At 47.3% G+C, this 26,101-nt stretch overlaps 2 protein-coding genes and 1 long non-coding RNA gene across 3 annotated transcripts; 1 reads left to right on the top strand and 2 right to left on the bottom strand.

Annotated features, from left to right (window-relative positions):
* Positions 1-4,663: 4,663 nt before the first annotated feature.
* On the bottom strand, positions 4,664-15,490 carry GPN2 (GPN-loop GTPase 2). Its single transcript, XM_041767534.1, has 5 exons — positions 14,827-15,490; positions 14,098-14,254; positions 11,570-11,730; positions 10,420-10,550; positions 4,664-6,928 (listed from the first exon to the last, which is right to left on the bottom strand). The coding sequence occupies exons 1-5, from the start codon at positions 15,235-15,237 to the stop codon at positions 6,856-6,858; spliced, it is 933 nt and encodes a 310-aa protein (XP_041623468.1). The 5' UTR covers positions 15,238-15,490; the 3' UTR covers positions 4,664-6,855.
* Positions 15,491-15,614: 124 nt separating this feature from the next.
* GPATCH3 (G-patch domain containing 3) lies at positions 15,615-23,622 on the bottom strand. The gene is made up of 7 exons (XM_041767533.1): positions 23,092-23,622; positions 21,288-21,709; positions 18,581-18,755; positions 17,996-18,055; positions 17,085-17,206; positions 16,843-16,970; positions 15,615-16,349 (listed from the first exon to the last, which is right to left on the bottom strand). Exons 1-7 carry the CDS (start codon positions 23,525-23,527, stop codon positions 16,133-16,135), a joined length of 1,560 nt encoding a protein of 519 aa, XP_041623467.1. The 5' UTR covers positions 23,528-23,622; the 3' UTR covers positions 15,615-16,132.
* Positions 23,523-25,296, top strand: LOC121497829. Its single transcript, XR_005989537.1, has 3 exons — positions 23,523-23,655; positions 23,853-23,972; positions 24,214-25,296. It is a non-coding gene; the product is annotated as an uncharacterized LOC121497829 (long non-coding RNA).
* Positions 25,297-26,101: the final 805 nt, after the last annotated feature.

The following is a 26,101-nucleotide window of genomic DNA, read 5'->3' as shown; positions in this document are numbered from 1 at the left end:
TCTCTCTAAAACTTTCTTACTGTTACCCCCAGGGTGGAGTCTCAGTGAGCATCTCTTGCCATCTCTCCCTGACCTAAATTTGACATTTAAAAATTTTCAGTCCTACTGCTAATGGGTACAGAATTTCTTTTGAGGTGAGGCAATGTTCCAGATTCAAATAGTGTTGTTATTGGGGCGCTTAGCTGGCTCAGTCTGAAGAGAATGCAACTCTTGATTCAGAGTTGTGAGTTTGAGCCCCATATAGGGTGTAAAGATTACTTAAATAAATAAAAACTTAAAGTGTTGATGTTCACAACTTTGTGAAAATACTAAAGACCACTGAGAAGGATTTTTAAAAATTCAATTAGCTAATATACCATATTATTAGTTTCAGGGGTAGAATTTAGTGATTCATCAATTGATTATAACAGCCAGTGCTCATTACATCAAATGCCCTCCTCAACGCCCATCACCCAATTACTCCATCCCCCCAGCCACTTCCCCTCCAGCAACCCTTAGTTGGTTTCCTATAGTTAAGAGTTGGCCTCCCTCTCTGTTTTTATATTATTTTATTCTTTTCTTCCCTTCCCCTATGTTCATCTGTTTTGTTTCTTAAATTCTACATGGATGAAATCAGATGGTATTTGTCTTTTGAGAAAGATGAATTTCATGGCATGTGCATTTTATCTCAGCTTAACTTTTTCCACTTGTTTTCCAAATTTCAAAACCCATCTTCAGGTCAGAAGATGACTAGCTGCCTCCCCTCTTCTTCTAACACATATACAGAGCTTTGGATATGCTATCCTACCAACTCCTTTCATTTATACAAGAACATTTATTCAGTTATGATTTCATATTTAGTTGATTCTACTTCTGGGTTTACAGCTATGTCCTTGGTTCCTTTCTTTTCTTTCTCTTTTCTTTTTTTCTTTTCTTTCTTCTTCATGAGAGACACAGAGAGAGAGAGAGAGGCAAAGACACAGGCAGAGAGAAGCAGGCTCCATGCAGGAAGCCCGATGTGGGACTCAATCCCAGGATTCTGGGATCACAACCTGAGCCAAACAAAGGCAGACAGATGCTCAACTGCCAAGCCACCCAGGTGCCTCAAAAACCTAACTTTGGATGCTTGCACCAAGATTGCACATCTGACCAACACGCCCCACTTCTTCCTAGAGACCAGAGTACAGTAATGATAGCAGCTGGCATGACTGCCATGTGCCAGCCACTTTCATACCTTGATCCTCGCAGCAATACATATTATCATCTTTGTTTTGCATATGAAGAGACTGAGGCTCAGAGCAGCTAAATAACCTAATAACCAAGGTTATACAATTACATGTGCGTCTGGGGAGTGGAACGAATCTAACTCCAAGGCCCATGATTTTTAAACGACAACAGCTGTTTCTAAATTGTGTTTAGAGGGTTCCCTATAAACTGCCACAGGGCAGGAGCCCAGTCTGGGTTTCCCCTGTTCCCACACACTTTGGCTAAAATAGCCACACATATGTCTGTTTTGTATACTGGAGTTTCATGAGTTAAAAATAAGTTTGAAAAGAACCGCATTATGTTATGCTACCCTGCTTGTATCTTGGACTTTCTAAGAATCAAGAAAGGCTTCTTAATCTAATGCCACCCCAGGGCCCAGCAGAAAGGAATTGTCTTCAATGAGAAAAGACTGTGCAGTGGGCCAATTTCCTGGCACATTCACCAAGTTAAACTTTCCTTACCCTGGTTACATCCTTTGTTCCTTTTCAATTCTTCACTCTGTTCACAGGGCCTCCCGCACCCCTTCTCCCTGCTGTGAAGGAGAGGGGGAGGAAGGCAGGTTTCTGCAGGGCAGGTGCCGCTCCTCTCCTCTCAGAACCCCCCCTAGCCCCACCTACCCACTGAATCAGGAGCCAGGAATGTCTGTGGGGGCAGCAGACAGGTATGTCACCCTGGGGGTGTCAGAGGCTGATTCATCTCTCATCTCCACCCAATCTTCTCCTTACTGCTCTCTGGGAAATTTAACTCATTATCTGTCTAGAGATAAAAGAGGAAATCTTAGACTCTGAAAAGCATGGAGTCTTCAGTCTGTGGCTAGGTATAATATTTAATACATCAGATTATGTCATGCCATGAGTATTTGTTAGAGGAAGACACATCCCCCACCCCCCTTTCTTCCCCCAAATAAAGTTAACCTGAAATATCCTTGTCTCACTGTAGAGGGGCCTGATAGGTAGCTCAGAATATGCTATGTGACCATGGGTAGGACTTAATTTTGGGGAGAGGGGAGCCTAGGTGGCTCGGTTGGTTAAGCATCTGCCTTGGGTTTGGGTCATGATCTTGGGGTGGGGGTTGGTCCCTGCTCAGCAAGGAGTCTGTTTCTCCCTCTCCCTCTGCCCCTCACTCTGCTCGTGCTCTCTCTCTGTCTCAAGTAAATAAATAAAATCTTAAAAAAAAAAAGAAAGAAAGAAAGAAAAAAAGAAAGAAAGAAAGAAAGAAAGAAAGAAAGAAAGAAAGAAAGAAAGAAAGAGGGATCCCTTGGTGGCTCAGCGGTTTATAGCCTGCCTTTGGCCCAGGGTGTGATCCTGGGGTCCGAAGATCAAGTCCCACATCAGGCTCCCTGCATGGAGCCTGCTTCTCCCTTTGCCTGTGTCTCGCCTCTCTCTCTCTGTCTCTCATGAATAAATAAAATCTTAAAAAAAAAAAATCTTACCTATGTTCCAGTATTCCTTCTCTGTGTTTTTATCATTCCATGAGGACTGTGAAGACTTCAGGATTAATGTACAGGAAGAGGTGGCAATCCAGGGTGAAGGGGAGCACTAGGGAACATTTCTTGATGCAGTATTTGCACAGCAAGCAGATACTCACTCCCCTCCCCACCTACTCCAATGTCCAATGTCCCACGTTTTTTTGGGAAAACCTAATTTCAGATTTTTTTTTTTAAGATTTTATTTATTTATTCATGGAGACAGAAAGAGAGAGGCAGAGACACAGGCAGAGGGAGAAGCAGGCTCCACACAGGGAGCCTGATCTGGGACTCGATCTCTGGTCTCCAGGATCACGCCCTGGGCTGAAGGCGGCGCTAAACCGTTGAGCCACCTGGGCTGCCCTAATTTCAGATTCTTGCAACAAGATAGTTGCAGGTTTATTTGGGGTGGCTTTGAAGGGGCCTCTCATTTCCTTCAACTGCTTCAAGGTATTGGATGGGGAAAAAAATTAAAACTTCGCTATGTATTCTGGTCCAGAGGACTTTTTTTTTTTTTTTAAAGATTTATTTATTTAGTTATAATAGACAGAGAGAGAGAGAGAGAGAGAGAGAGAGAGAGAGAAGCAGAGACACAGGCAGAGGGAGAAGCAGGCTCCATGCCGGGAGCCCGACGTGGAGCTCGATCCCGGGACTCCAGGATCGCAACCGGGGCCAAAGGCAGGTGCCAAACCGCTGAGCCGCCCAGGGATCCCCCAGAGGACTTTACCAATACTTTTTCTCACCTCATTTGGGCTCCAAGTCCCCAGCCCATCCCCCCCATAGCTCCTCAGTCTTAGGCCACCTGGACATCTGGGGCTGTCTGAAGTTGGATTCTTGGCTGGAAATGAAGGACACAATGGGTTGGAAATGAGTATGGTTTTCCCCTACCCTCAGCAGGTCTGATGCCATTGAAGTGTGTGCTAATCTGGGACTCTTCCTCCTAAAGGCTAGGTGAGGCCTCAAAAGCCAGGGATGAGGGAGAAGAAAAGAAAAGGAAAAAGAGTAGGGGGGCTACTCAGCTTGCTAGAGAATTTCCCTCCAGGATTCTGGGTAGTTGGGCCTCTGTATTGCTTTCAAAAACAGGATGGATCTTGGTAGTGCTGGGATGGGTCTGCCATCACTCAGGAGCCCTGGGAAAGGAGAGAGAATCTCTGAGACAGACCTTCCCCAAGACTCTAATGGGATCAGGCTTCCTTTCTCAGCCAACTGTGGATGAGCATTTTGCTAATTCAGAAACAGCTGAGAGCAGACTGGCTGTGCTTCAGCTCTGTGGGTTTTAGGGCGTCACACTCACTCCTAAGCCTCTTTGTCTGGGCTGGAAGCCTTTCCAATTAGCTGTGGCCTCTGATAAGTTCCAAACAGTATCTTCCAATTTTGGGGGGAATCCCCACTTCAGAGCCAGTAAATGCTATATCTTAATGTCAGTGGTTAGCAGAGATGACCCATAAGGTCCCTTCTAAGGCATTCAGAGATAGTTTCCGTTTCCTCCCTCCAGAAGTTGTTCATGATTGCCAAGTGAGGTCTGGAAGTGAGAAGAGTGCTTTCAGACGGTGCCTGGGAAATGCAAAGTGCCACTTTTCTGGAAGGCATTTTGGCAATATGAATCCAGAACCTGGGAAACATCAGCTGTTTCATTTTTGGACTTAATCATAAGTTAAAAATCAGAGACTCAAGACAAAGATTTGAGTATAAAGATGTAATCACAGCCCTACTAACAATAGCAAAAAACTGATAATGACTCGGATAACCACGGGAGTCTGGACAGGTGAACAATGTCATAGCCTTACCATGGAATATTATCATGTAGACACTAAAAAAGTCTTTATGTTTTTAATTGCATGAAATAGTGTTAACTAAAAAAAAAGGTTACAAAGCAAGTATAACATATTCCACTCATACAAATGCTATAGCTATCCTTCTGAATGTACAGAAAAATAAGACCAAAAACCAAAATGTATTTATACATTTGAATAGAAAATTTATTGTAGGTTGCAAATATTTTTGTTTATTGATATGTTACAGGATTATAGGTGACCTATTTTCATTTTCCAAGTTTTTTACTTTTCTATCAGGAAAGAAAAAAAAATCTCAAGAATGGTTGCCGCATGCCAGTCAAATCAGAGGATGGTCTTTTTCATACTCCACGGGTTTCATGCCAAACAGATTGACCTAGGTGTCTCTTCTTTTCTTCATCGTGCTGTCCCCTCCCCACCATGGCAAGGGAACAGAAAATCATTTTGCCATCAGTAGAAGGTGAACAGAGCTCCATTTACTGGAGTAGAAAACACCCTTATTGATAAACCAAGGCCTGAAAAATTAAGGTTTGGATGACTTCCATCTTTCCTCACTCCATGACTGCAGAGAATACATGCTGACAGTGCTTGGATTTGAGGTCATCAAGTTCAAATGACACCTTCCTTCCAGCTGGTTTGCTCTGGTGAGAGCCAGGATGATGGGGTAAACATCAGAAACCCAGACCAAAGCTATTGGTACTATGTTCAAAAACAGCACCCACCCTCACACTCTACCTGATGAGGGATTTGTCCAGTGACCTGGGCGTCAGGATTCTTGGGCTCAGGCCCCACCAGTGACTCACAGCCATCCCTAGGCTGTGCCTCCTGGCCTCAGTTTCCCTGGCTTGCTCTGTTGATACTCCCCACCTACTGTAGGGTACTAATAGGGGTGTGGTGCTTTGAACTTCTCAGATGAAAGAGGCTGGGGAAGCAGCACCTGGTTATTATCCCCTATAGGGCCAGGCGTGGGAGTGGAGGTTGGCTGCTTTCATACTTATCCAGTTGGAGGAGCCTCCTCATAGCCCCCCTACTTTTGCCTTCTGCTCTGACTCCCCTAATTGGGAAGCAAAGCTCAGTCATCGCCCTCTCAATGCCACTTGTGAACAGATCTTCCTAAGTGGAATTCTTCAACTGCCCAAACCACCCGTGACCTATCTTGCCTTTATGATTCAGTAATACTCTATAGGTGTTTAAATTCTTTCTCCTGATTGGCTACAGATCCTGTGGGAGAAGGGATGTGACTTTTCACCATTAAGAACTCACAATTAAGAAGTCAGCAAAGCGAACAATGAGATGTCAGGCTGACCAAAGTTCAAACTCATCTGTTTCCTCACTGTAAAATGGGGCTTCATAATATCCTGATTTGTCTAAATCTCCAGGAGTTGCTGTGAGAGCCACATGAGAACCATGTGTGTGGAAGCACTTTGTAAAATGCCAAGCCCTTCCCGTGTGTTAACAGGACCAACTGTCTGCAAATGAGACTTCTGGCACAACTGCCATCTGTCCCCTGCTGCCTCCAGGCTGTGACTACAAGCAAAAAATAAATAAATAAATAAATACATACATACATACATACATACATACATACATACATAAAATTAAAAAGGCCTGGGATGCCACCTATTGGTTGAAAATGTGAATTGCATCCAACCACTTGCAAGAAGAGCAAAAGTAACCACCACTATTCCAACTTCAAGCCCTTAGTGTTTGCCACATTCCTCAGGATGTCACGTTATGTACTTAATATTTTTCTTTAAATAACTCACTTCTTATAAACAATTTCAAAGTAAACTTTTAATCACTCATATAAATGGAAAACTGGTTAACACTTCCAAAAAAGAAACAAAACCATAAAATAAATACCATGAAAATAAGATCTGCTAGGAAGTGTTGCCTGTGAAAGCTCAAGCTTGAGTCTAGGCTAAAACCGAAAATTAACAAAGTCGCGCACCTGGAGACTGGGTGTCAGTCCTCTAGCACAATCCTGTGCTTTGGGGGGAAACACTGCCCCGAATAAACAAACAGAATTCTTCTGAGAAAAGCAACATTCTTTTGTTCTGCCTCAACTCTCTGGGCCTGGATGGTTGAAGAAAGTTTAGAAGTCACAAAAAGTAGAAAATAAACTCTTGTATTTGTAGCATATTCCTTCATAGCCCAAGTGGGGCCAATGCTGAATTCCTGGCCACATATCCAGAGCTCTTGACCACAGAGGGGGTGGTGGGTGCTCTAGTTGGGAAGGCTGCTCTTGGATCTGCAGTTGGCTGAGCTGTCCTGTCAGTGGGAACTGCCATGGTCTCCAATGCTGGGTTAAGCCTTTCAATCTCAAGCTTTTCAAGCAAGTCCAGCTTGCTGCTATAGCTGCATGGCTTCCTGCTCCACGGACTGGTCTGGGGGTGCCAGGTACTTCTCCTGGATGCCCAAGGTACTGAGGGAGAGCGTGTCAAGGTTGGTAACAGAGGGAAGGATGGGAACTAATCTGGGCAGGATCTGACCTCTACTGATGCTGGCTCTCCAGCCATGTCTGGCAGATTGCTCTCATTCCTCTCCCTTTCTCACCATTATAGCTCCACACAACAGGAATTAATTGGGTCTGAGAAGCCCCTCAAAACATCCAGGCCCAAATGCTCCTATATTTGTCTTTTCCTCATATTGCTGAGAATCAAAGGACCAGAGAGCACTAACTCTGTGGCTGTGTTAGGGCACATGCTCCAGAGCCAGACCACTGGGGGTTTATTTACTTAAAAGATTTTATTAATTTATTTGACAAAGAGAGAGAGAGAAAGAGAGAGAGAGAGAGAGAGAGAGAGAGAGAGAGAGAGAGAGAGACCGTGAGTGTAAGCACCTATGCACAAGCAGGGGGAGCAGCAGAGAGAGACGGAGAAGCAGGCTCCTTATTGAACAGGAAGCCTGATGTGGGACTTGATCCCAGGACCCTGGAATCATGATCTAAGCAGAAGGCAGACACCCAGCTGACTGAGCTACCCAGGTGCCCCCACTTTGGGGTTTAAATCCTGATTTTACCACTTCCTTTCTTCTCATATGTAAAATGGAGCTGTTGTGAGGATCAAATGAGACAACAAATATAAAATGCCTAGTATGGCACCTGCCATACAGCAGGTGCTCAGTAAGTGTTTGACTTCTCTTCTGCCATGGGAAGGAATTCAGGGGAACTCAAAGATAGCAATGAATTTCCTCCTGGGCTATTGGGTGCCGTCTTCCTCTCTGTGGGACAGCAGGAAAGTGAAGCAGGAAGGATACAAATCAGATTCACAGAGGAAAAGACTGTGATACTCCTGAGGGAGCCCTGTGAGGCTGGCTGCCTGAGGTCGGGGTGTGCGTCTGAGAAGGACATGACAGTTGACCATGGTAGGTTGGCCACCATGGCTTCTCTACTGGATGACTCCAGTCTCAGAAACTAAAGTTCGACAACCAGGGAGACTGGGATTTGAACCGTTCTTCCAACACATCCAGGGAGAAGCCTTGCACCTGTCACTCTCAGAGCCCCAACTGCCTCATCTATAAAAAGGGATTGAATGAGGTTTAAATGTGATCCTGGAAGCAGAGTATGTAGCCCACCAAATGATGTCAGCTTACAGACCTTCTTCTCCATCTCTTACAGATCTCTCCACCCAAATTCACCTCACCTCTACTCAAACTGACTTTGAACCTGTGCCCCTTCCTCTTCACTTTTCCTCAGGAGGTAATGCCTTGTTCCTGTGCTAGTCGACCCTGAGGATCACTCAGGATGAGTGGAAACCACCTTGCTTGACATGTAATTATCTCAAACTTGCCTCGTCTCCAACGTAAGCCCACATTCCTGAGCAGGGCACACAAAACCTTGCATTCTATCTCACCATCTGTCTGGCTCTGCCACTGCTCCCACTCAGAGCCCCGTCCTGCCCACAAGTCATGCTATTCTACTTGCAAACCCCCAGACATACCTCAACTTTGAACCGCCACGTCTTTGTATATACTGTTCTGCCTTGAATTCTCTTACCCTTTTAATCAGCCTGGTTAATCCTTACTTTAAGATAATGCAACTCGGGCACCTGGGTGGCTCAGTTGACTAAGTGTCTGCCTTGGGCTCAGGTCACAATTCTAGGGTCTTGGGATCAAGCCCTACACCAGACTTCTTGCTCAGCACGGAGTCTGCTTCTCCCTCCCCCTCTACCCTTCCTGCTGCTCATGTTCTCTCTCTTTCTGAAATAAATAAATAAAACAGGGACACCTGGGTAGCTCAGCGGTTTAGCATCTGCCTTTGGCTCAGGGCGTGATCCTGGGGTCCCGGGATCAAGCCCCACATCAGGCTCCCTGCAATGGAGCCTGCTTCTCCCTCTGCCTGTGTCTCTGCCTCTTTCTCTCTCTCTGTGTCCCTCACGAATGAATGAATGAATGAATGAATGAATAAATATAAAATCTTAAAAAAAAAAAAGGTAATGCAACTCAAGTGCCACCACCTCCATGAAGCTTTCTTTACCCACCCACTCCTTGGCAGAGCTGACTTTCCCCTTCTTTATGCCAATCCTTAATCTTATACACAGACTAAAGTTGAACCTTAAGAAGATTAGGGGAGGGGACAGAATGTAAAACCAGCACAAAAGTGTATGGTTAAAAATACTCTTGAAAATTCCTTCAATCATCTATTAAAAAAGTATACAGTTTCATATGCAGACTCTTGCATAATAACACGTACGAATGCATAAAGTAATGCACAGTGTGCGAAAAATCAGAGCGCTGCTGGAACGGCCCCTGCCCTTTTGCGCTGAGCACATGCAGTCGAATGTGCTGCCAATAACCGCAGGTGTGAGGTAGCAACTCAACCACTTCAGGGAGCACTGGGCACTCTGCTGCCACCATTTCTAACCTGTTTCCCTGGGAGCTCTGTTTCCCACATGTGAAAGGGCCTGACACAGATCTGTAAGTACTGGCTGGAACTCTCTTCCTCCATACCCAGGACTCTGGAGCCCCCCTTGCCTCCAGTGTGCTGAAGGCAAATATCTGAAACTATCCTATGGGCCTGGATTTCCCTGTCCTGCCTCACATGTGGCCTACACAGGACCTTAGCTCCACCCCAATGGTCACTAATCCAGCTCCGGTCTGAAGGTCCAGCCGCCTCCCAGACAGCTCTGGCTGTCCCGTAGTCCCCTCAAATACAGCACATTTGCTAGGGCCCATATCTTCCACTCATATGACAAACCTGTCCTCTCCTCTTCCTTTTCTTGCCACACCATACTGCTGTATTAGCCAGAAACCTGGCAGTCTAACTTCTGCTCTACTTCCGTTTATCCTATAACCACCTGGTTGCGAACTCCGGTAATCCATCTCCTTTCATCCAGTTCACACCCTTTTTCCTATTCTTACTGTTTCATCTCTTCTCATCTGCAGACTGTAAACACTCTCCTGCCCCCACTTGCATCCCTTAAATGCAATTTCTGCACTTGAAGGGACTTTTAAAAAAATGTACACCTGATCGTGTCACACTCCACACAACCTTACTATGCTGGCTCACCCTACCCACCCACGAGCTGAAGTCCACACTCCTCAGCAGGGCACACGAGGCCCCCACTGCAAGCCCGCTACTGCCCCTGCACCCTTACATCCCTCTTACCCTTTCACAGTCAGGACACCAAGCAAACCAACCCCCATGCATCTCTCCCAAATGACCAAGGCCCTTTCATTTCTCAGCATCTGTATTTGCTGCTCCTTCTGTACCTGAGGACAAAGTCTATCCTCCTCTGTCCTCAGGTACAATCAATGCTGAATCCTTCTAAGGGACCAGCCTCTGCACCTGAGAGACAGTCACCAGGGAGCCCAACTAGTTAACATGAAGTCAGTCACCTACAAGGGTAGATGTGGCCATCCCTGAGCCCCATGTCTCCCCTTGGCTATAGCCAAGAGGCTGGACAGCAAGGATACGAGGAGAAATGGAAGTCAGCACCCATGGCGGCAGACATCATGGCCTCCAGGCTTCGCTGTTCTTGGATCCCGAAGCAGTAGCCGTTGGCTTTATCCACAGCCTGCAGGACCCGCTGGATACTCTCCTTGTCCTGGGCAGGGAAGAGACAGACAGCTTTGAGTGAAACAGAGGTGTGTGGAACTGATGTACCAAATCACCTGTAGTCTCCAAACACCCCCCTCAACCTTGCCTCAGGAAGCCTCTGCACATGCAGCTTCTGTGTCTGGAATGGTTCTACACATCCTTAGAGGCCTGGCTACATCCTGTCTTTCCTGTCCACCAACCCACTCAAATCAGAACAGATAAGCTCCTCTATGCACACCCACAGGCTCCTGGATCTATCCTATTACAGCTCTGATCCTACCATCTTACTACTGACAAATTATTAACTCATCTAGCTCCCCTATTTGACTTTGTACCCCATGAGGCCAGGGACTTATTTGTCGAGGTAATCCTCAGTGCCTAGCACAGTACTTAGTCTACTTAATGGTAGACTCCCAATAAATATGTATACAACCTATTTGCTATTCCAGAATAGTGATAAGAACAGTCCATATACCACATGATGGGAAGGAAAGATCAAAATAATGCATGTACAAGTCCTTAGCACAATGCCTAGTGCAGAAAGTGCTCAAGAAGTGATAGTTGTTATGATTAATATTGTAGGGTTCACTTTCTCATTTTAGAGGAGAAAACTGTGGCATTAAACAGGGAAGAGACAAGTTTGCTCAAGTCCACACACATTGGTTGGGTACTACTTTGCAAAGTCAAATAGGCAGTTGCCCATCCTGAAGGAGGCTGACAGACCTGTCTTTGGCCTTGAGGATGACTTTCTGAAATCATCCATTTTCGCACTGATGAGGGAACATGCATAGAGAACCCAGCAAAACAGAATAGATAGGGCCGAAGTTTGGCTCACTCTCTTTACTAGAACCCTCCCCATGAGAGCCACTGGTCCTAAAACCAAGGGGGGCTGAATGATAGTTGGACCCAGGACAAAGACCCACTGTTTGACCCCTCAAAGTCTCCTGTACCCTTGGCTTGGTGAGATCCCAGGCACTGTCAGAGCCTAGGCTAGGCATGGGGAAGAGGCCTCTTAGTCCCAAGTACCTGAATGTTGAGAGGGATGAAGGAGACCAGACTATAGTCTTCAATGAGCTGCACCAGTTTCTCATTGAGCTGTCGGTAGTGGCGGAAGAAAGGGTCAGAAGCCAGGTGGTCGAGAAGGTAGGAGAGGTCCAGGACCTCTGTGTAATAGTCCAGGTTGAAGGCTAAGGAGAGAAATTGGTGTTCAGGAGCAGCTGACATCAGGCTAAAAGATCCAAGGACAGGGATCATATTTCCTTTCTTCCTTCCTTTTGTCTTCATTTACTCATTCATTCATTCATTCAGCAAGTATTTGTTGACACAGTGAAATGTACTTACTCAAAAGAAAATACTTGATTTTACCCATTGGCTCTGCCATTTCCTAGCTAGATGGGTCTGCTGTGCGGATTAAATGCTCTAAGTCCCAGTGTCTAGTACACACAAGCACTTGCTGAATGGTAATAAATAACAAGATGGAATGTGTCCCAAGAACAGTGCTTGGTTCCTACCACACAGAGCTCACAGCCAGGTAGTTGTACCCCAGGACCTGTAAGGCCCCTAATAGGGTGCCTCTTGTGTAAATCACTTTCCCTTTTTGGGCCAGTTCCTTCTGAATGTAAAATGAGGATACCAGACCAGAGGACTCAGAGTTCTACGAATGCAAACTTCCTCTAAGAGAAGGAAAGCAGGCCTTTCAGTCATTGCCCATTTCTGCCAGAAAACTCGAGTCTTGGGCTACTCAACTGATCTGTCCCAAAGTGAGCGAAGGCAATCAGGCTGCTGGATTGATGCACTCCCTACACCCAATGTAAGGCTCAAACTCACAACCCCAAGATCAAGAGTGACATACTCCTCCAACGGAGCCAGCCAGGCACCCCTCTGCCTCCCATATTTTTTTTTTTTTGCCTCCTGTATTTTAATCAGAAATGGTCACCCCTCTGCCTGCAAGGAATAATGTCCTGGGCATTCCAACAAACTTTTTGGATTGCCTGACAGGTACATTCTTCTCCAGGAATGAAGCAGTTGGAGCCAGGTGCACCTGGGCTTAGATTTCATGTCAGCTAACATGCTAGCTGTGTGACTGACCTTGGGTTATTCATGTAATGTCTCTGGGACTAAACGGCCTCATGTGGTTGGCACATCAGTCTTTTATAAGGATGACTGGCTGGAGTCAGAGCTAAAAAGGTCAAGGACCACCATGCAGCCATCTGAGCTGGAGTCTGTGAAGGTGGGTGGGGATAGGGGCTTGAGAAGACTGCAAATCTGGGCAAAGATAAAATGGGGTTTCTTGCAGCCCGGGTGGCTCAGCGGTTTAGCGCCGCCTTCAGCCCAGGGCCCAATCTTGGAGACCCAGGATTGAGTCCCACGTTGGGCTCTCTGCATGGAGCCTGCTTCTTCCTCTGCCTTTGTCTCTGCCTCTCTCTCTCTCTCTCTCTGTGTGTGTCTCTCATGAATAAATAAATAAAATATTTTAAAAAAAAAGGGGGGGGGGCTTCTGGGCTTACCAAGAGATGGGCCAGGACTCTGGGCTGAGGCAGGCCCTCCAGGGTGCTGACATCCCTCCAGGTCCAGACAGGCAGCCAGTAGGCTTCCCTGGACAATGGCTTGACATGGTGATTCTAACAACTCTTTTTCCTGTTCACTGCCAGTCATTTCAGGTTTTCTTCCCCAGGCTTCTTTGTGGCTGGAGATGCTATCTAGGGAACTGATGCCCTGGCTAGGCACACTAATTTTGCTGGGAAAAAAGTGCTGGCCATGAGGCCCTTAAGCAACTCCCCTGCCTCCTGCTTCTCCCTCAATCTTTCCCACCCTGACAAAGGGACCTCTATCTGTCCACTGGCTCAAACAGAAACCTGAGAGTCATCCTTAATTCCTTGGTCTCCGTGTTCAATCCACTAGCAAACCCTATTTCTTGAGTTTTGGATGGAACTACTTCTGTTTGGGTTGCTGTAAAAACCTTCTCAAGGATCTCTGTTTGCATTCTTGCGCGTTTCAATTCACTCCCCACAAAATAGCCACAATGGCATCTTAATTAATGCTATCTCCTTGCTTAATATTCATCAGTGGCTTTACCTGGTGCTTCCGCAGTACAAGTTCTGGCCCCTGCCCACCCCTCTGACTTCGTTTCCTACCACCCTTCCCCTGACTACTACCTCAGCTGCTCTCGGCTTCTCCTCCCCCCCCTACTTTTTCCTTTTTCTCCTTAAACACAGAAAGCTCTTTCCCTAAGGAACTTTCTTCCTACTGGTCGCTTGGTCTTGAACAGTTCTGCCTTGGCAGTCTCAGCTCAGGTAGCACTGCTCAATCCCCTCAATCCCAACCACTCACTTTGTTTTAATTCCTTTGCAGTACATACCACCAACTATATAGCTCTCTTGTCCCCAAAGCCCAGAACAGTATCTGGCACAGAGTGGCACAAAATAAACAGGCAGGGATTAGGACCTGCCTGTGGCTATGATCACCAAGCCGTGCGTGGTCCCTGGAGGCAGCTCCCTTCAGCTGAGCTCTGTTTCACTCCCGACTCCTTGCCTGCCCAGAAGAGGAGCTCTCACCCAGCTTCCCATAGTGCTCGATGAGGTCCATCTTGGAGAGGACGTTGACATGGGGCAGCTCCACATGCAGCATGGTGGCCAGAGAGGTACACAGTACGGAAATGAACTTGGCCGGGTCTGTGCAGTAATGAGAATCCACCAGGTGGACAGCAGTCAGCTGGAAGGGGAGGGAAGAGATAGGGTGAGTGGGCCTGGGGAGGCAGGAAACATCAGAGCCTAAGTCTTTCCCAAGAGTCTGGGGACTTCTGAGGACAGAGTGCAAGTCTTCCCCATTAGTTTCCTCCTGCTTCTGCTTCATTCTGGTAGTGACTCTCATTTCCTTCTGCCAGGTGATATAGAGCATTTTTCCTTACAAGATGCCTTACACGGTGCCTCCCAGTGGGCAACTGGCTCAACTCTGATTGCATATGACTCTATATCATTTACTTTTGCCCAGCAAGTCACAACAATCACCATACCACTTTCTACATAACCTCTTCCATCTTTTCAATAATCCCAAATTGGATACTAGCACATCCATTCTGCAGATGAGGAAACTGAGGTTCAGGGAGAGAAACTGAGTTACCCAGGACCACACAGCGAGTCAGTGGCAGAGCCTAAAATCGAACTCACACCAAACTCCAAAGCGACTCGGCCCCTACCTCGCTGTGTGACATGGGGGCGTGGCATCTATCCTTCCTGTCTCAGTTCCTCCATCTGCAAAAGGAGCCTGCTGGACCCAAGACGCACCCTGAGGTCCCACTGTGCCATCTGGGAGAAGATGTTGCGCAGGGCGCCGTGGTGCGTGCAGAGCTCCACCTGGCCCGGGCAGTCGAACAGGAAGTAGTGGCCACGGAGGGGATCTAGCTTGGCACGCAGCCAGTCCAGGTTGGCCTCCAGGTACTCCATGCAGTAGAGCAGGCCGCCGTTGGGCCCCAGCCGCAGCGCGTCCATCACGTCGCCCAGGCCCACCAGCTCTCCCACGTCCACGGCGCACTCGTACGGCAGCCCCTCGTTGGCAGGGTCCAGGTTCACCACCGCCACGCGCCTGCCCAGCGCGCGCAGGAACTCACTCATGCCCAGGCAGTACGTGGTCTTGCCCGAGCCGGGGGGGCCAATGACCGCCTGCCCAAAGGCCGTGGTCGGGGCGGCTCCCGCCATGGGCGGCACGCGGGCCCCTGCGCAGCGGGTAAGTTCGGCAGAGACACGAGCCGAGGGCGACAGGACCCCCGTCGTGCACCTCGTCGGAGGCCGGCGGCGATGCCCGAGTGTCCCCAGAAGAAGCACAAGTAACCTGGCGGTGCAAAGGGGCCGAATGGCCCGGTACTCACCGGAGCAGCACCCGACTTCCGGACGACGTCGGAAACGGCGACGGCCCGAGAGGAAGTCCCGCCCCCACGGTGATGGCGCAACCTGGCGTCGAGGGGCGTGGCCACGCGCAGCGTTTCTACCCGCTCGGCGAACGGCCCTGGGGTGGGGACCCTAACCCAGCTTTAACCGACCTTCCCCCGGCCCAAATTACAAGACAAAAAGAGAGATCGGTGGTAAACTTTATTAACCCGTCAGGTCGCACACCCGGGCCACGTCCCGCGGCCTTGCCGCTGCCGGTCCCAGCCAGCTACGGGGGTTGGCGATGGAGCGCCCGCCCCACGATCGACTCTTCCAAGCCCAGGAGTCCTCTTTCCAGGTCCATTACCCCGCCTTTCTGACCTTTAGTGACACCCCCCCGGCCCCCAACGAAGATTGTGCTGAGAACTTCATTCAATACTGCTCTTCAAGGTACTGGGGGAGGCAACGTGGGCAAGCCCAAACGGCCTTGGGTTAGGAGGCCAACGAAAGGTCTTTAAGTCCTAATATTAAAAGAGGAGGATGGGGGGCTTTGGGGAAGAATGCCCTTGAGGTAGAGAGCCAGAAGGCAAGTTCAAAATAAAGCACCCTGAACACACTGCAGAGATTGCTGCTCCCGAAGTTCTTTGCGCTGTGGTGGGAGGTAAGGCCAAGGCAGAGGGCTGCCACTATGCAGGTATGAGTGATTCTAAGGAAGGCCCCAAAACTGTCACTCGGGCTCTGAGGGGTTGTCCAAGGCACAGCTGGAACTCCTCACAAAGGCCATGTCCGACCGAAACTTCATGCTGGTGGGTGGCTGGCGTCGGAGCAGCGACTCCCCCTGGTCTTGAGGTAGGGGCTCATCATAGATGGTAGAGATGAGCCCCAAGCCAGTTCCACGAGGCCTCTTCAGTTGCCCAAATGGCTGTAGCTTCTCTCCATGGTACCTGCATTAAAAAGGGCTCACGGTCAGAGGGCTGCTCTTAATAGGTTGGGAAAGGACAGAGAAGCAGCTATTACATGTCTGGTTTGTCCCAAGACAGAGCCTTTAAATTTGGATCTTTGCTCTTCAGTCTCCTTATCTATTCACTGACAGTGCCAGCAACCTGGGGTCTCACATACTGTTTTCAGTTTAAATAGTACACAGAGTTTAGAACAACTGTCACCATTCTGTGACTTATAGGCACTCCCTAATGGCAATCACAAAGTCCAGACTCCTCAGACCAGGGGGTATGACTCCCCCAGGAGATCAGGAATCCTGTCAAGCCTTAGGGCTTGGTCTAAAAAAAGAAATAGTGCCACATCTACCTTTTCCTTCTAATTCTGCTTTGAAGTTCATTCCCTAGGAGTCTCTAGCACCCATCCCAACACGAGAGGGAAGGGGGAAACCAGGGTACAGATGAAAGGCTAGCTGGGGCCAAGTCCCTTGGTCATACTCACCCCAATCCACGCTTGCATCTAGGGTGCTGGCCATCACTATCCAGAGCCTCAGGTACCCCTGAGCACTGGCTCCCCAGACCCTGGCCCTCAGCCCAGCCCTGCCGTTCCATCACCTTGCGTCCAATGCCCTGTGCAGGGAAAAGAGAAGACTCAAGAGTATGGGATTCTTGTAGGGAGTGGGGGGGTGGGGTGAGGAATGGGGATGGAGAAAAATAGGTCAACAGGCTAGGCACAGCACTTACCTTGGTATGGCGCTCAAAGGTGCCCACTTGGCATTTGATCACAGAGCCATCCTCCTGGCCATCACGAAGTCTCCGTTCCAGACGCATTTGGACAGAGTCTCGAGCATCCTTGTCTCCACCATCTGAGAAAGTAGAGCTCAGTTTGCAGAAGGGACTCTCTCAGCAGAAAGGGGGAAAAATCAGGTTTCTAGGACCTCCTCACAAGATTTACACTTTCATCTTTAGGGTATTTTATTATTTATTTTTATTTTTTATTTATTTGAGAGAGAGAGAGGGAGAGAGCACGTGCAAGGGGGAGGGGCAGACTCTTTGCTGAGTGGGGAGCCTGGCTTAGGGCTGGATCCCAGGGCTCTGGAATCAAGACCTGAGCTGAAGGCAAATGCTCAAATAACTGAGCTACCCAGGTACCCCTCAGTTTTATTACTTTATTATTATTTCTCTCATTAGACTGGGCGCTGGCCAAGAATAGGAACCCTGCCTTTCCCATCTTACAAATGAGGAGATTGGTACAGAAAAGTCATACAGCCAAAAGGTGAGAAATGAAATTAGAACCCAGGAATTCCCTTCCTACCACCACCCCCCACCTAGGTCATTTTTGACTCCAGAATCTAAACTCTTAAAGCCTGAGCTCTTGACCCTCCCACTCTACCAGGGCCTGCCCATCAGAACCAGAGCTCTCTGAGGGCTGACTCTACATATCCTTCCTCCACAAACAAAGGAAAAAGACTCTGTCCACAACCAGCACTTAATGCACACAACTGGAGATGTTTTAAGAGAGGAACTCTCTCAGTGGGCTACCCCAAGGGAACTGGTTCCATCCCAGCCTTTGCTAAGCAGGGTGTCACGTAAGTGTCACTGCAAGGCCAGGGCACCAGTTCTACCTCCCCATACTGCAACCCCTGGCCCAGTACCTGTGTCATAGTACACACTCATATCCACATCCCAGTCATCGGCTGTCTGTTCATCAAAGTCTGCAGATAAAAAGCACAGAGTAAGCTAAGGACTCGCAGTTCTGTTCAGAATTCAATCTAAACTTAGACATATGTTTTAGAACTTGGAGGTTTTTTTTTTTTAAGATTTTATTTATTTATTCATAAGAGATACAGAAAGAGGCAGAGACACAGGCAGAGGGAGAAGCAGGCTCCATGCAGGGAGCCTAATGTGGGACTTGATCCCGGGACCCTAGGATCACACCCTGGGCTGAAGGCAGGCACTCAAACCGCTGAGCCACCCAGGCATCCCATCTTGGAGCTTTTGATTGCATTTTTAAGTCTCTTCTGGGGTGTGTGTGTGTGTGTGTGTGTGTGTGTGTCACTTTTTCTCCACTCCACTAACCTCCCGCCCCTAAAAAGGATGACTGGTCTCTCATACACAATCAAGGTAAGCCTCTTCCATAGCCCTTTATATGGCCTCACTGCCAGAGAATCCACCATGTGGAATGGAGAACCCTGACTAAAGGCACCAGGGATCACTCCTGCCCCTGCCTCTGGCCTTACCTCCTTCTTCCTCCTGCCAGAACTGGGCATCTGTGTAAAACACCAGGCCGGACCCGCCCTTCTCCCACTTGAGCTCTATCTCCTCCTCGAAGAGCCGCTCAGTGGTACGCTCCTGTCCAGTCACATCCTCATGCAGGGCTTCATGCCGCTCCCACTCCTCACCCCGGTCGTCGTCCTTGGAGAAGGTGGGGAGAGGTGACTTGCCTGTCCAGCCTCCTGACCTCAGGCCTGCATGGAGGGCAGCTTGGCACAGGAGGCTTGTGAGACAGGCCCTCAGCTCCATTCTTCCAAATTTCTCTTAGAAGCAGCACATATTTGGTCCTCCAGGCCTTGCCCTACACATCTCTCCATCCCTTGTGCCTCAACATACTTGGCACCCTACCCCAAGCCCAACTTTTTTTTTTAATTTTTTTTAATTTTTATTTATTTATGATAGTCACAGAGAGAGAGAGAGAGAGGCAGAGACACAGGCAGAGGGAGAAGCAGGCTCCATGCACCGGGAGCCTGATGTGGGATTTGATCCCGGGTCTCCAGGATTGCGCCCTGGGCCAAAGGCAGGCGCCAAACCGCTGCGCCACCCAGGGATCACTTTTTTTTTTTAAAGATGTATTTATTTATTTATTCAGAGAGAGCGAGAGAGAGAGAGAGGCAGAGACACAACACAGGCAGAGGGAGGAGCAAGCTCCATGCAGGAAGCCCGATGCGGGACTAGATCCCGGGTCTCCAGGATCACACCCCGGGCTGCAGGCGGCGCTAAACCACTGTGCCACCAGGGCTGCCCGACTTTTTGTTTTTTTAATTTTTATTTATTTATTAATGAGAGACACAGCTGGGGGGAGAGGCAGAGACATAGGCTGAGGGAGAAGCAGGCTCCCTGGAAGGAGCCTGATGTGGGACTCGATCTTGGATCCGGGGATCACACCCTGGGCCAAAGGCAGACGCTCAACCGCTGAGCCACCCAGGCATCCCCTGACTGACTCTTAACCGCTCTGCTTTTAGCCATGTTGTATCCTGCTGGAAATATCTGTCCACCACCATTTCTTCACGTGGCAAATCCTCATCCCTCAAGTTGTACAGTTCTACATGAAGCCCCCTTCACTGAGGCCCACAGCACTCTTGCTGGCCTCCGAACTCCTCAGTATGGAGGAGTTCGATACACACTGTTTAGGCCTCTATACATTACATCATAAAGAGGGGATAACAACTAATACCTATTGTCTACTGTGTATCAGACCCTTCTCATTACTTAGCTCCTTTGATCAGCCCAATAATGCTGTGAGGTAAGTATCATCATTCCCGTTCTACAGACGAGGAGACCTGGGTTTAGAGGAGTAAAGTGAATTGATCCACGATAATACATCAAGAGAGTGGCAGAGCCAGGGTTCAAACCCAGGTTGCCATGCCACACAGCCTTTCCAGATACTGCTTCTCTCTCTCTTCAGGGAGATTTTAGACTCTTTCAAAGCAGGAAATGGATCTTGGAGTGTCTCTGGAATCCTGCACTAGCCTGTGTGTACAAATGCTAGGAATTGCAGAATGATAGGATGACTCTGGACTTGAAATCTTGGGGGCACCTGTCCTAGTTAAACTCCCAGGAGGCCCCAGGTATCACTGCTGCAGAACAGCTGCTGGGGAAAAAGTCCAGATGGTACTACACTAAGGATGTGGTACAGATGTTAGCAACTCTGGGCTGGCAGCTTTTTTTTTTTTTTTTTAAGATTTATTTATTTATTCATGAGAGACAGACATAGGCAAAGGGAGAAGCAGGCTCCTCTCAGGGAGCCCAATGTGGGACTCGATCCCGGATCCCGGGATCATGACCCGAGCCGAAGGCAGGTGCCCAACCACTGAGCCACCCAGGCGTCCCCAGGCTGGCAGCTTTGAAGACACAGATGAATTATTTTTTTACCCAGAGTATGCACACACACACACGTTTCCCCCCCAAAAATCACACCTTTCCTGATTTTATAGATGAACAACCAAATTTGGAAAAAAGTAGAAGAAATGTCTATTTCATTGATAAAATTAGAGTGGAGGCTAGTGTCCAAGCCACAGACTCAAGGTCAGAAAATAGAGGTGACTTCTCAGCCACATAATGAAAGCACACAGAGGTTAGACAAGCAGCAAAGGGGACCAAGTTCACATCTCAGCTCTGCCTCTACTTCCTTACATGACTTTAATTTCTTGGATGGTCCATTTTCATCTATGAAAAGGAACCTCCTAGGGGATCCCTGGGTGGCGCAGCGGTTTAGCGCCTGCCTTTGGCCCAGGGCGCGATCCTGGAGACCTGGGATCGAATCCCACGTTGGGCTCCCGGCATGGAGCCTACTTCTCCCTCTGCCTATGTCTCTGCCTCTCTCTCTCTCTCTCTCTCTCTCTTTGTGACTATCATAAATAAATAAATAAATAAATAAAAAAAAAGGAACCTCCTCACATTCCTTCTAAGAGAATGCAAAGAAGACCCCTTTGAGAATCTTCTGATAAAAACCCCTCAAAAAAAAAAAAAAAAAAAAACCCTCAAAGAAATGCATATATGCACATGCAAATGCAGTTTTATATTCAATGTCAGGGAGTTCTAATTCTGGAACCCCCCTGAGAAGGTTGCATGTTTAGAACTATTGTAATATGCAGTTGAAGAGTGATAGTATTAATGCTCTATTACCCTCTTTAAGCTGCCAGCAAGGACAGGGTAGCTCACCGTACTCACATCATCTGAGTGTGACTCTTCCTCCTCGTTTTCCCCTTCCTCCTCTGGCTCTCCATGGGAGCTGGCTGGTATGTCTGCTAGGCTGGTTCCTTGGGGTATTTCTTCGCCTTCAGCTGTGTACACAAGCTCTTCCTGCTCCACAGTCTCTGAGTCCTCATACTTGAATGGAACGTTGCCATAGCGCCGGGAAGAGCCTGTCTTAGGGAACTGGAGCTGTAGCTGGGTGATGATCCGAGGGGGTAGGCGGCAGGCCCGGATCAACTCCAAAAAGACCTGCAGAGGAGTCCCCACATTTCCGTTGGGCATCAGCACTGGTGGGTTCAGCTCTGGCAGTTGCTTCAGATCGGCCAAAGTGAAAGCTTCACTCTTAGCTTTCCGACTCTGCAGCTCCTTCCGGGTTTTGAAAGGAAAGGAGCCCAAACCTTGGAAAGCAAGGGGAAAGAATGGTTCTTGAAACCTAGAAGCCTCCAGCAACACTTGAGCTAGAAACTGGTTCAAATCTTTTAGCCTAATGCTGTTCCTCCCTTTCAGACTTCTCCAGAGTAACTTCCTCCATTCCCTGACCAGAACTACTTAATAATTACATGCCATTTCTCATCACCTAGGCCAGGCACACAAGTCTCTTTCAAATCTGGTTCCTGCTGATTCTCAACTGCCACCAACCCCCACTCCTTGCATATCCTCATACCATGTGCTTCAACCCTACCAAACAATTTAATATGCCCTCAAAGTTCCATGGGCTTTCTTTCTTTCTTTCTTTCTTTCTTTTTTTTTTTAAGATTTTATTTATTTATCCATGAGAGACACAGAGAGATGCAGAGAGAGAGGCATAGACACAGGCAGAGGGAGAAGCAGGCTCCCTGCAGGGAGCCCTATGTGGGACTCCATCCCATGTCTCCAGGATCACGCCCTGGGCTGAAGGTGGCGCTAAACCGCTGAGCCACCCGGGATGCCCCTCCATGGGCTTTCACATCTGTCTGTATCTCTGCAAATGCCATTTGCCTTGAACACTGTTCCATCCTACAAACTCCTGTTATCTTTCTGATCCAGATGAAAAGCCACATTTCCTGATACCTCTAAGAGATCAGTTTTTCCCTCCTCTGTCATCTCACACCACTTGGTGATAAAGAGCATACGTGCTGGGGCAACGTGCCTGGGTTTGTAGTATGACTCTGCCACTTACTAGTTCTGTAACTCTGAGCAGGTAACATAACTTCTGTATCCCTCAGTACCCTCAACTATAAAATGGTAACAATAGCTCCCACCTTCTAGGATTGTTGCAAGGAGTCAATACGAAAATAAAAGGCTTAGAGTCACACTAGGTGTAGCACATAAACTCAATCTGTTGAATGAGTTAGGTCTCTGCAGTATTTCCTATACCCCCATCAAAGTGATTTCCCATGAAAATGGGAGCTGTCCCGATGAAAAAGATTGTCTTTTCATTTGGATCTTGCTAAGAGAAGGCTGGGTAAGAAGCGACAAAGAATGCAATAAAGACAGACAAGAGAATCAGAAACCACATTTACTTTTCTTCCTTCCGTGTCAGTGCAATATCAACCTCTCAGAGAAAAGGATCTCAGAAGAATCTAATAAATTGGAAAATGAAGGGTCAATCCATTAGGCCTCTTCCTGTTCTTTCCCCTCTAAGACTAACATGCAGTTGAGCCTGAAGCTCCGTCCAGAAATCATCTAAACTCTTAAAAAGTCTGATAATCAGAGACCTGACTTATCCTCATCAACTCTTAGGAAAGGTGTCTCTGATCCAGGGCCAGTAGGCTCGGTCTATTATCTTTCCCACTCGTACCTGATGCTTCAGTAGGTAGCCGCAGTCTGCGGATGAAACAACGACCGGGCAACCAAGTCCCCTGAGAATCCAGCCACCTGCGGCCCGAGTACATGCGAAGAAGCTGCTGAGCTTGAGCTGCCCCCCGTACTGAGATGACGCAGCAGCAGGTGCGGGTCTGGGCCGGAGCAGAGTCCGGAGTGGAGGGAGCGTGGGCATCGGTAAGGGAAGTCTGGGCGAGAACCTGGCCGACAGGAGTTAGGGCAGAGTCGGGAGCAGCCTGGGAAGGAGCCCGCTCAGGCCGATGCCGGTAGTGGAAACACAGGAAGCCACAGCCGCGCTGTTCCCGGAACTGGCTAAAGTAGCTCCGGAGCTGGGCCGAGCGCAAACCCGAGGGGATACCGCTAACTATCAAGTAGACTGTCGCCTCTTCCTCCGCCTCGCCGGGCACCGCCATCTTGGGTTGTCACATGATGGCTGGAACCGACTCTCGCGAGAATATCGAGCGGAGGCTTCTGCACTGCGATGCTGAGTAACCGGCAGTTAGTCAGCCGGTTTGTGGTTGAGGAGCTGGGAAGGTCTGGGGTAAGTCTTTCGGGTCGCTTTCCCGCAATGAGAAGCCGGCGATGCTGAGAAATGGTTTACAGATCTCGTTCGTAAGGCTTTAGTGATAAAATTAGAAGGGCAGTTCTTAAGATTTTTGGTTGTTGGGGATTTCCCACACCTCATCTCAGCTTTCGCCGTTCAGAGCCTTTTCAGTTGTTCATCACTTATTCTTCCAGAGCGTACCCATGCACTCCCACAAACCTCCAGGGAAAAGGTAATCCAATTGAAAAGTGGACTGACGACACTTCACAGAAAAGAAACAGCGGATTAACAATGAAAGAGCCTCAGTCTCATCGGTAAGGAAATGCAGCGAGACCCACTTAACATCCATCAGATTGGCAAAAAATTTTAAATCAAGTGTCGGTGATCAACTGGATCTTACATACACTGTTGTGGAATGTAAACTAGTACAAGCCCTAGTACAAGCACTTTGAAAAACAATTTGAACATTACCCAGTAGAAGTGAAGCTACCCATATCTTCTGACTTCTGTGCATGTACTAACAATAAATTCTTGCATATGTCTCTGTATTGACAGTGTTGAACTTCACCCAACCCTGTGATCCTGGAAGAGAGCGAAGGTTAAGAAACCCTATCCCACCGTTTTGTGTCCTGGAACCCAGCTTACTGCAAAGAAAACACCCTCCCTTATATGACAGATAAAATTCATAGGTGCCCCCTTGTTTACCTATCTCAAGGCTAGCAACAGACTCCAAATTCCAATTCTTTGCCTTGTAAACGCTTAGATGAACTGCTTGTCCCCACTGATCAGTCAGAGCAAAATGCTTGTTAACCAAACTTTGGTTAAGCTTCTCTCCTTCCTCCAGGTCCCTGAACTTTGCCTTCCCCATCCACCCCCCAAGTTTGAGCCAGCACACAACCCCTCCTGAGAATAGCCTGGCTTCAGGGTAAAACATTTTCTGATCTACTGTTCCATCATGCCACTTCTGGTCATCCCGCTTCCTCACACCCAGTTTTTTCTGGCCTTGTTTACTTTTCCCTATAAATGACAGACTCCTTTTGCCTAACCCTTGAAGGCACATGTAGATCTTATGGTCCCATTTCAATACCTTCTTTCTTCCTTGAAATAGTTCCTTTCCTCTCTTGGAATAATCATTTAAAATGAAGCCTCTCTTTACTGAGTCCAGATTTGTTTTTTTTTCATGTGTGAATATTCATAGCTGCAGTGTTTGTTAGAGCAAAAAATTGGCATTTAGTACTATTAAGTGGTATATGATATTGAGGGTAAGTCAAAACATTTATATTAAAAGTTCAAAAATACAAAAATATTTCTTAGGAATACATAAGTATGCTTTAAATTGTCATTAAGAAAAGTAAGGAAATGATTAACTCCAAGTTCAGGGTAATCATTACCTTTGAGGGGAGGTCATAGATTTAGAAAGGGACTCAAAGTTGGACATGATGAGAGTTCATTGTACTGTTATTCTTTACACTTAACAATGTATTGCAAATATTATTTTGTCTTACTCAATTTTAATAAAACATCTTAAAAGGGAAAATAACTCTTCAAAAAGCAATAAGGCAAGTGTTTACTTTGTGTTGATCACATATATATACCTATTTGAGAAAGAAAGAAAATAAAAAGTTCTAATAAAGTCTGGGTAATTGCAGATAGGATCATTATACATACTTGAATTTTAAAATCTGATGGAAGTATAAATTGGTACAACCACTTTGGAAAATTTGGCAAGATCTTAGGTTGAGCACACATTCTATGACTTGGTAATTCCAGTTCTTGTTATTTAACAACAGATCTGCAAATATCTGTGCACCAAAAAATGTATGCAGGAATAATCCTAGCAATATTTGATGAACCAAATGATCATCATCCATTTATCTTGGATAAATGAATTGTAGTGTAATGGGATACTTTACAACAATGAAAATGAATGGGTCAGAATGAATCTCTGACATAATATTAAGTGAAAGACAAACACAAAAGAATATATGCTGTATGTTTCCATTTATATAAAGGTTAAGGCAAGTAATCTCACTTATGTTGGAAATCAGGGATAGCGATGCCACTTAGGGAAGAGAGAGAGTGTGGGAATGGGGGAGGGTTTCCAGGGTGTTGCTAAAGCTCTATTTCTTGAGCTGGGTGGTGATTACAGAGAGGAGTTCATTTTGATAACTCATCAAACTGTACATGGACTATTTGTATACTTCTCTGTATATTATACAGAAAAGGTTGAATTAAAACTATATTTTGAAAAAATCTGGAAAAAAAAAATAAGTCCTTTACAGTAAACGAGATGAGTGCTCTGGAAAAGCTGTTAGCTGACCCAAGAAGTTATGCACTTAAGGTTCCACACAATTGCCATTTGTGGGCCTAAATTTCCAGAACCTTGCATGATGCTTGATATGTAGTAGACTCAGTAAACCACCATTGATTGAATGAATATTCC

Source organism: Vulpes lagopus, chromosome 8 (assembly GCF_018345385.1).
Source record: "Vulpes lagopus strain Blue_001 chromosome 8, ASM1834538v1, whole genome shotgun sequence".
Classification (NCBI taxonomy): domain Eukaryota; kingdom Metazoa; phylum Chordata; class Mammalia; order Carnivora; family Canidae; genus Vulpes; species Vulpes lagopus.
Note: the sequence above shows the minus strand (reverse complement) of the source record. Positions and strands in the feature narration are given on the sequence as shown.

Bases quoted from the DNA above. Each gene is read 5' to 3' on its own strand.
- GPN2 (XM_041767534.1), bottom strand. From the start codon at position 15,237: ATGGCGGGAGCCGCCCCGACCACGGCCTTTGGGCAGGCGGTCATTGGC. The intron at 14,255-14,826 runs GTGCGTCTTGGG...CTCCCCTTCCAG, and splicing joins TGGCACAGTGGGACCTCAGG to CTGACTGCTGTCCACCTGGT. The intron at 10,551-11,569 runs GTACTTGGGACT...TTCCCTGCCCAG, and splicing joins TCATCCCTCTCAACATTCAG to GACAAGGAGAGTATCCAGCG.
- GPATCH3 (XM_041767533.1), bottom strand. From the start codon at position 23,527: ATGGCGGTGCCCGGCGAGGCGGAGGAAGAGGCGACAGTCTACTTGATA. The intron at 18,756-21,287 runs GTGAGTACGGTG...ACCTTCTCCAAG, and splicing joins AAGAGTCACACTCAGATGAT to GACGACGACCGGGGTGAGGA. The intron at 16,350-16,842 runs GTGAGTATGACC...TTTTTAATGCAG, and splicing joins AGATGCAAGCGTGGATTGGG to GTACCATGGAGAGAAGCTAC.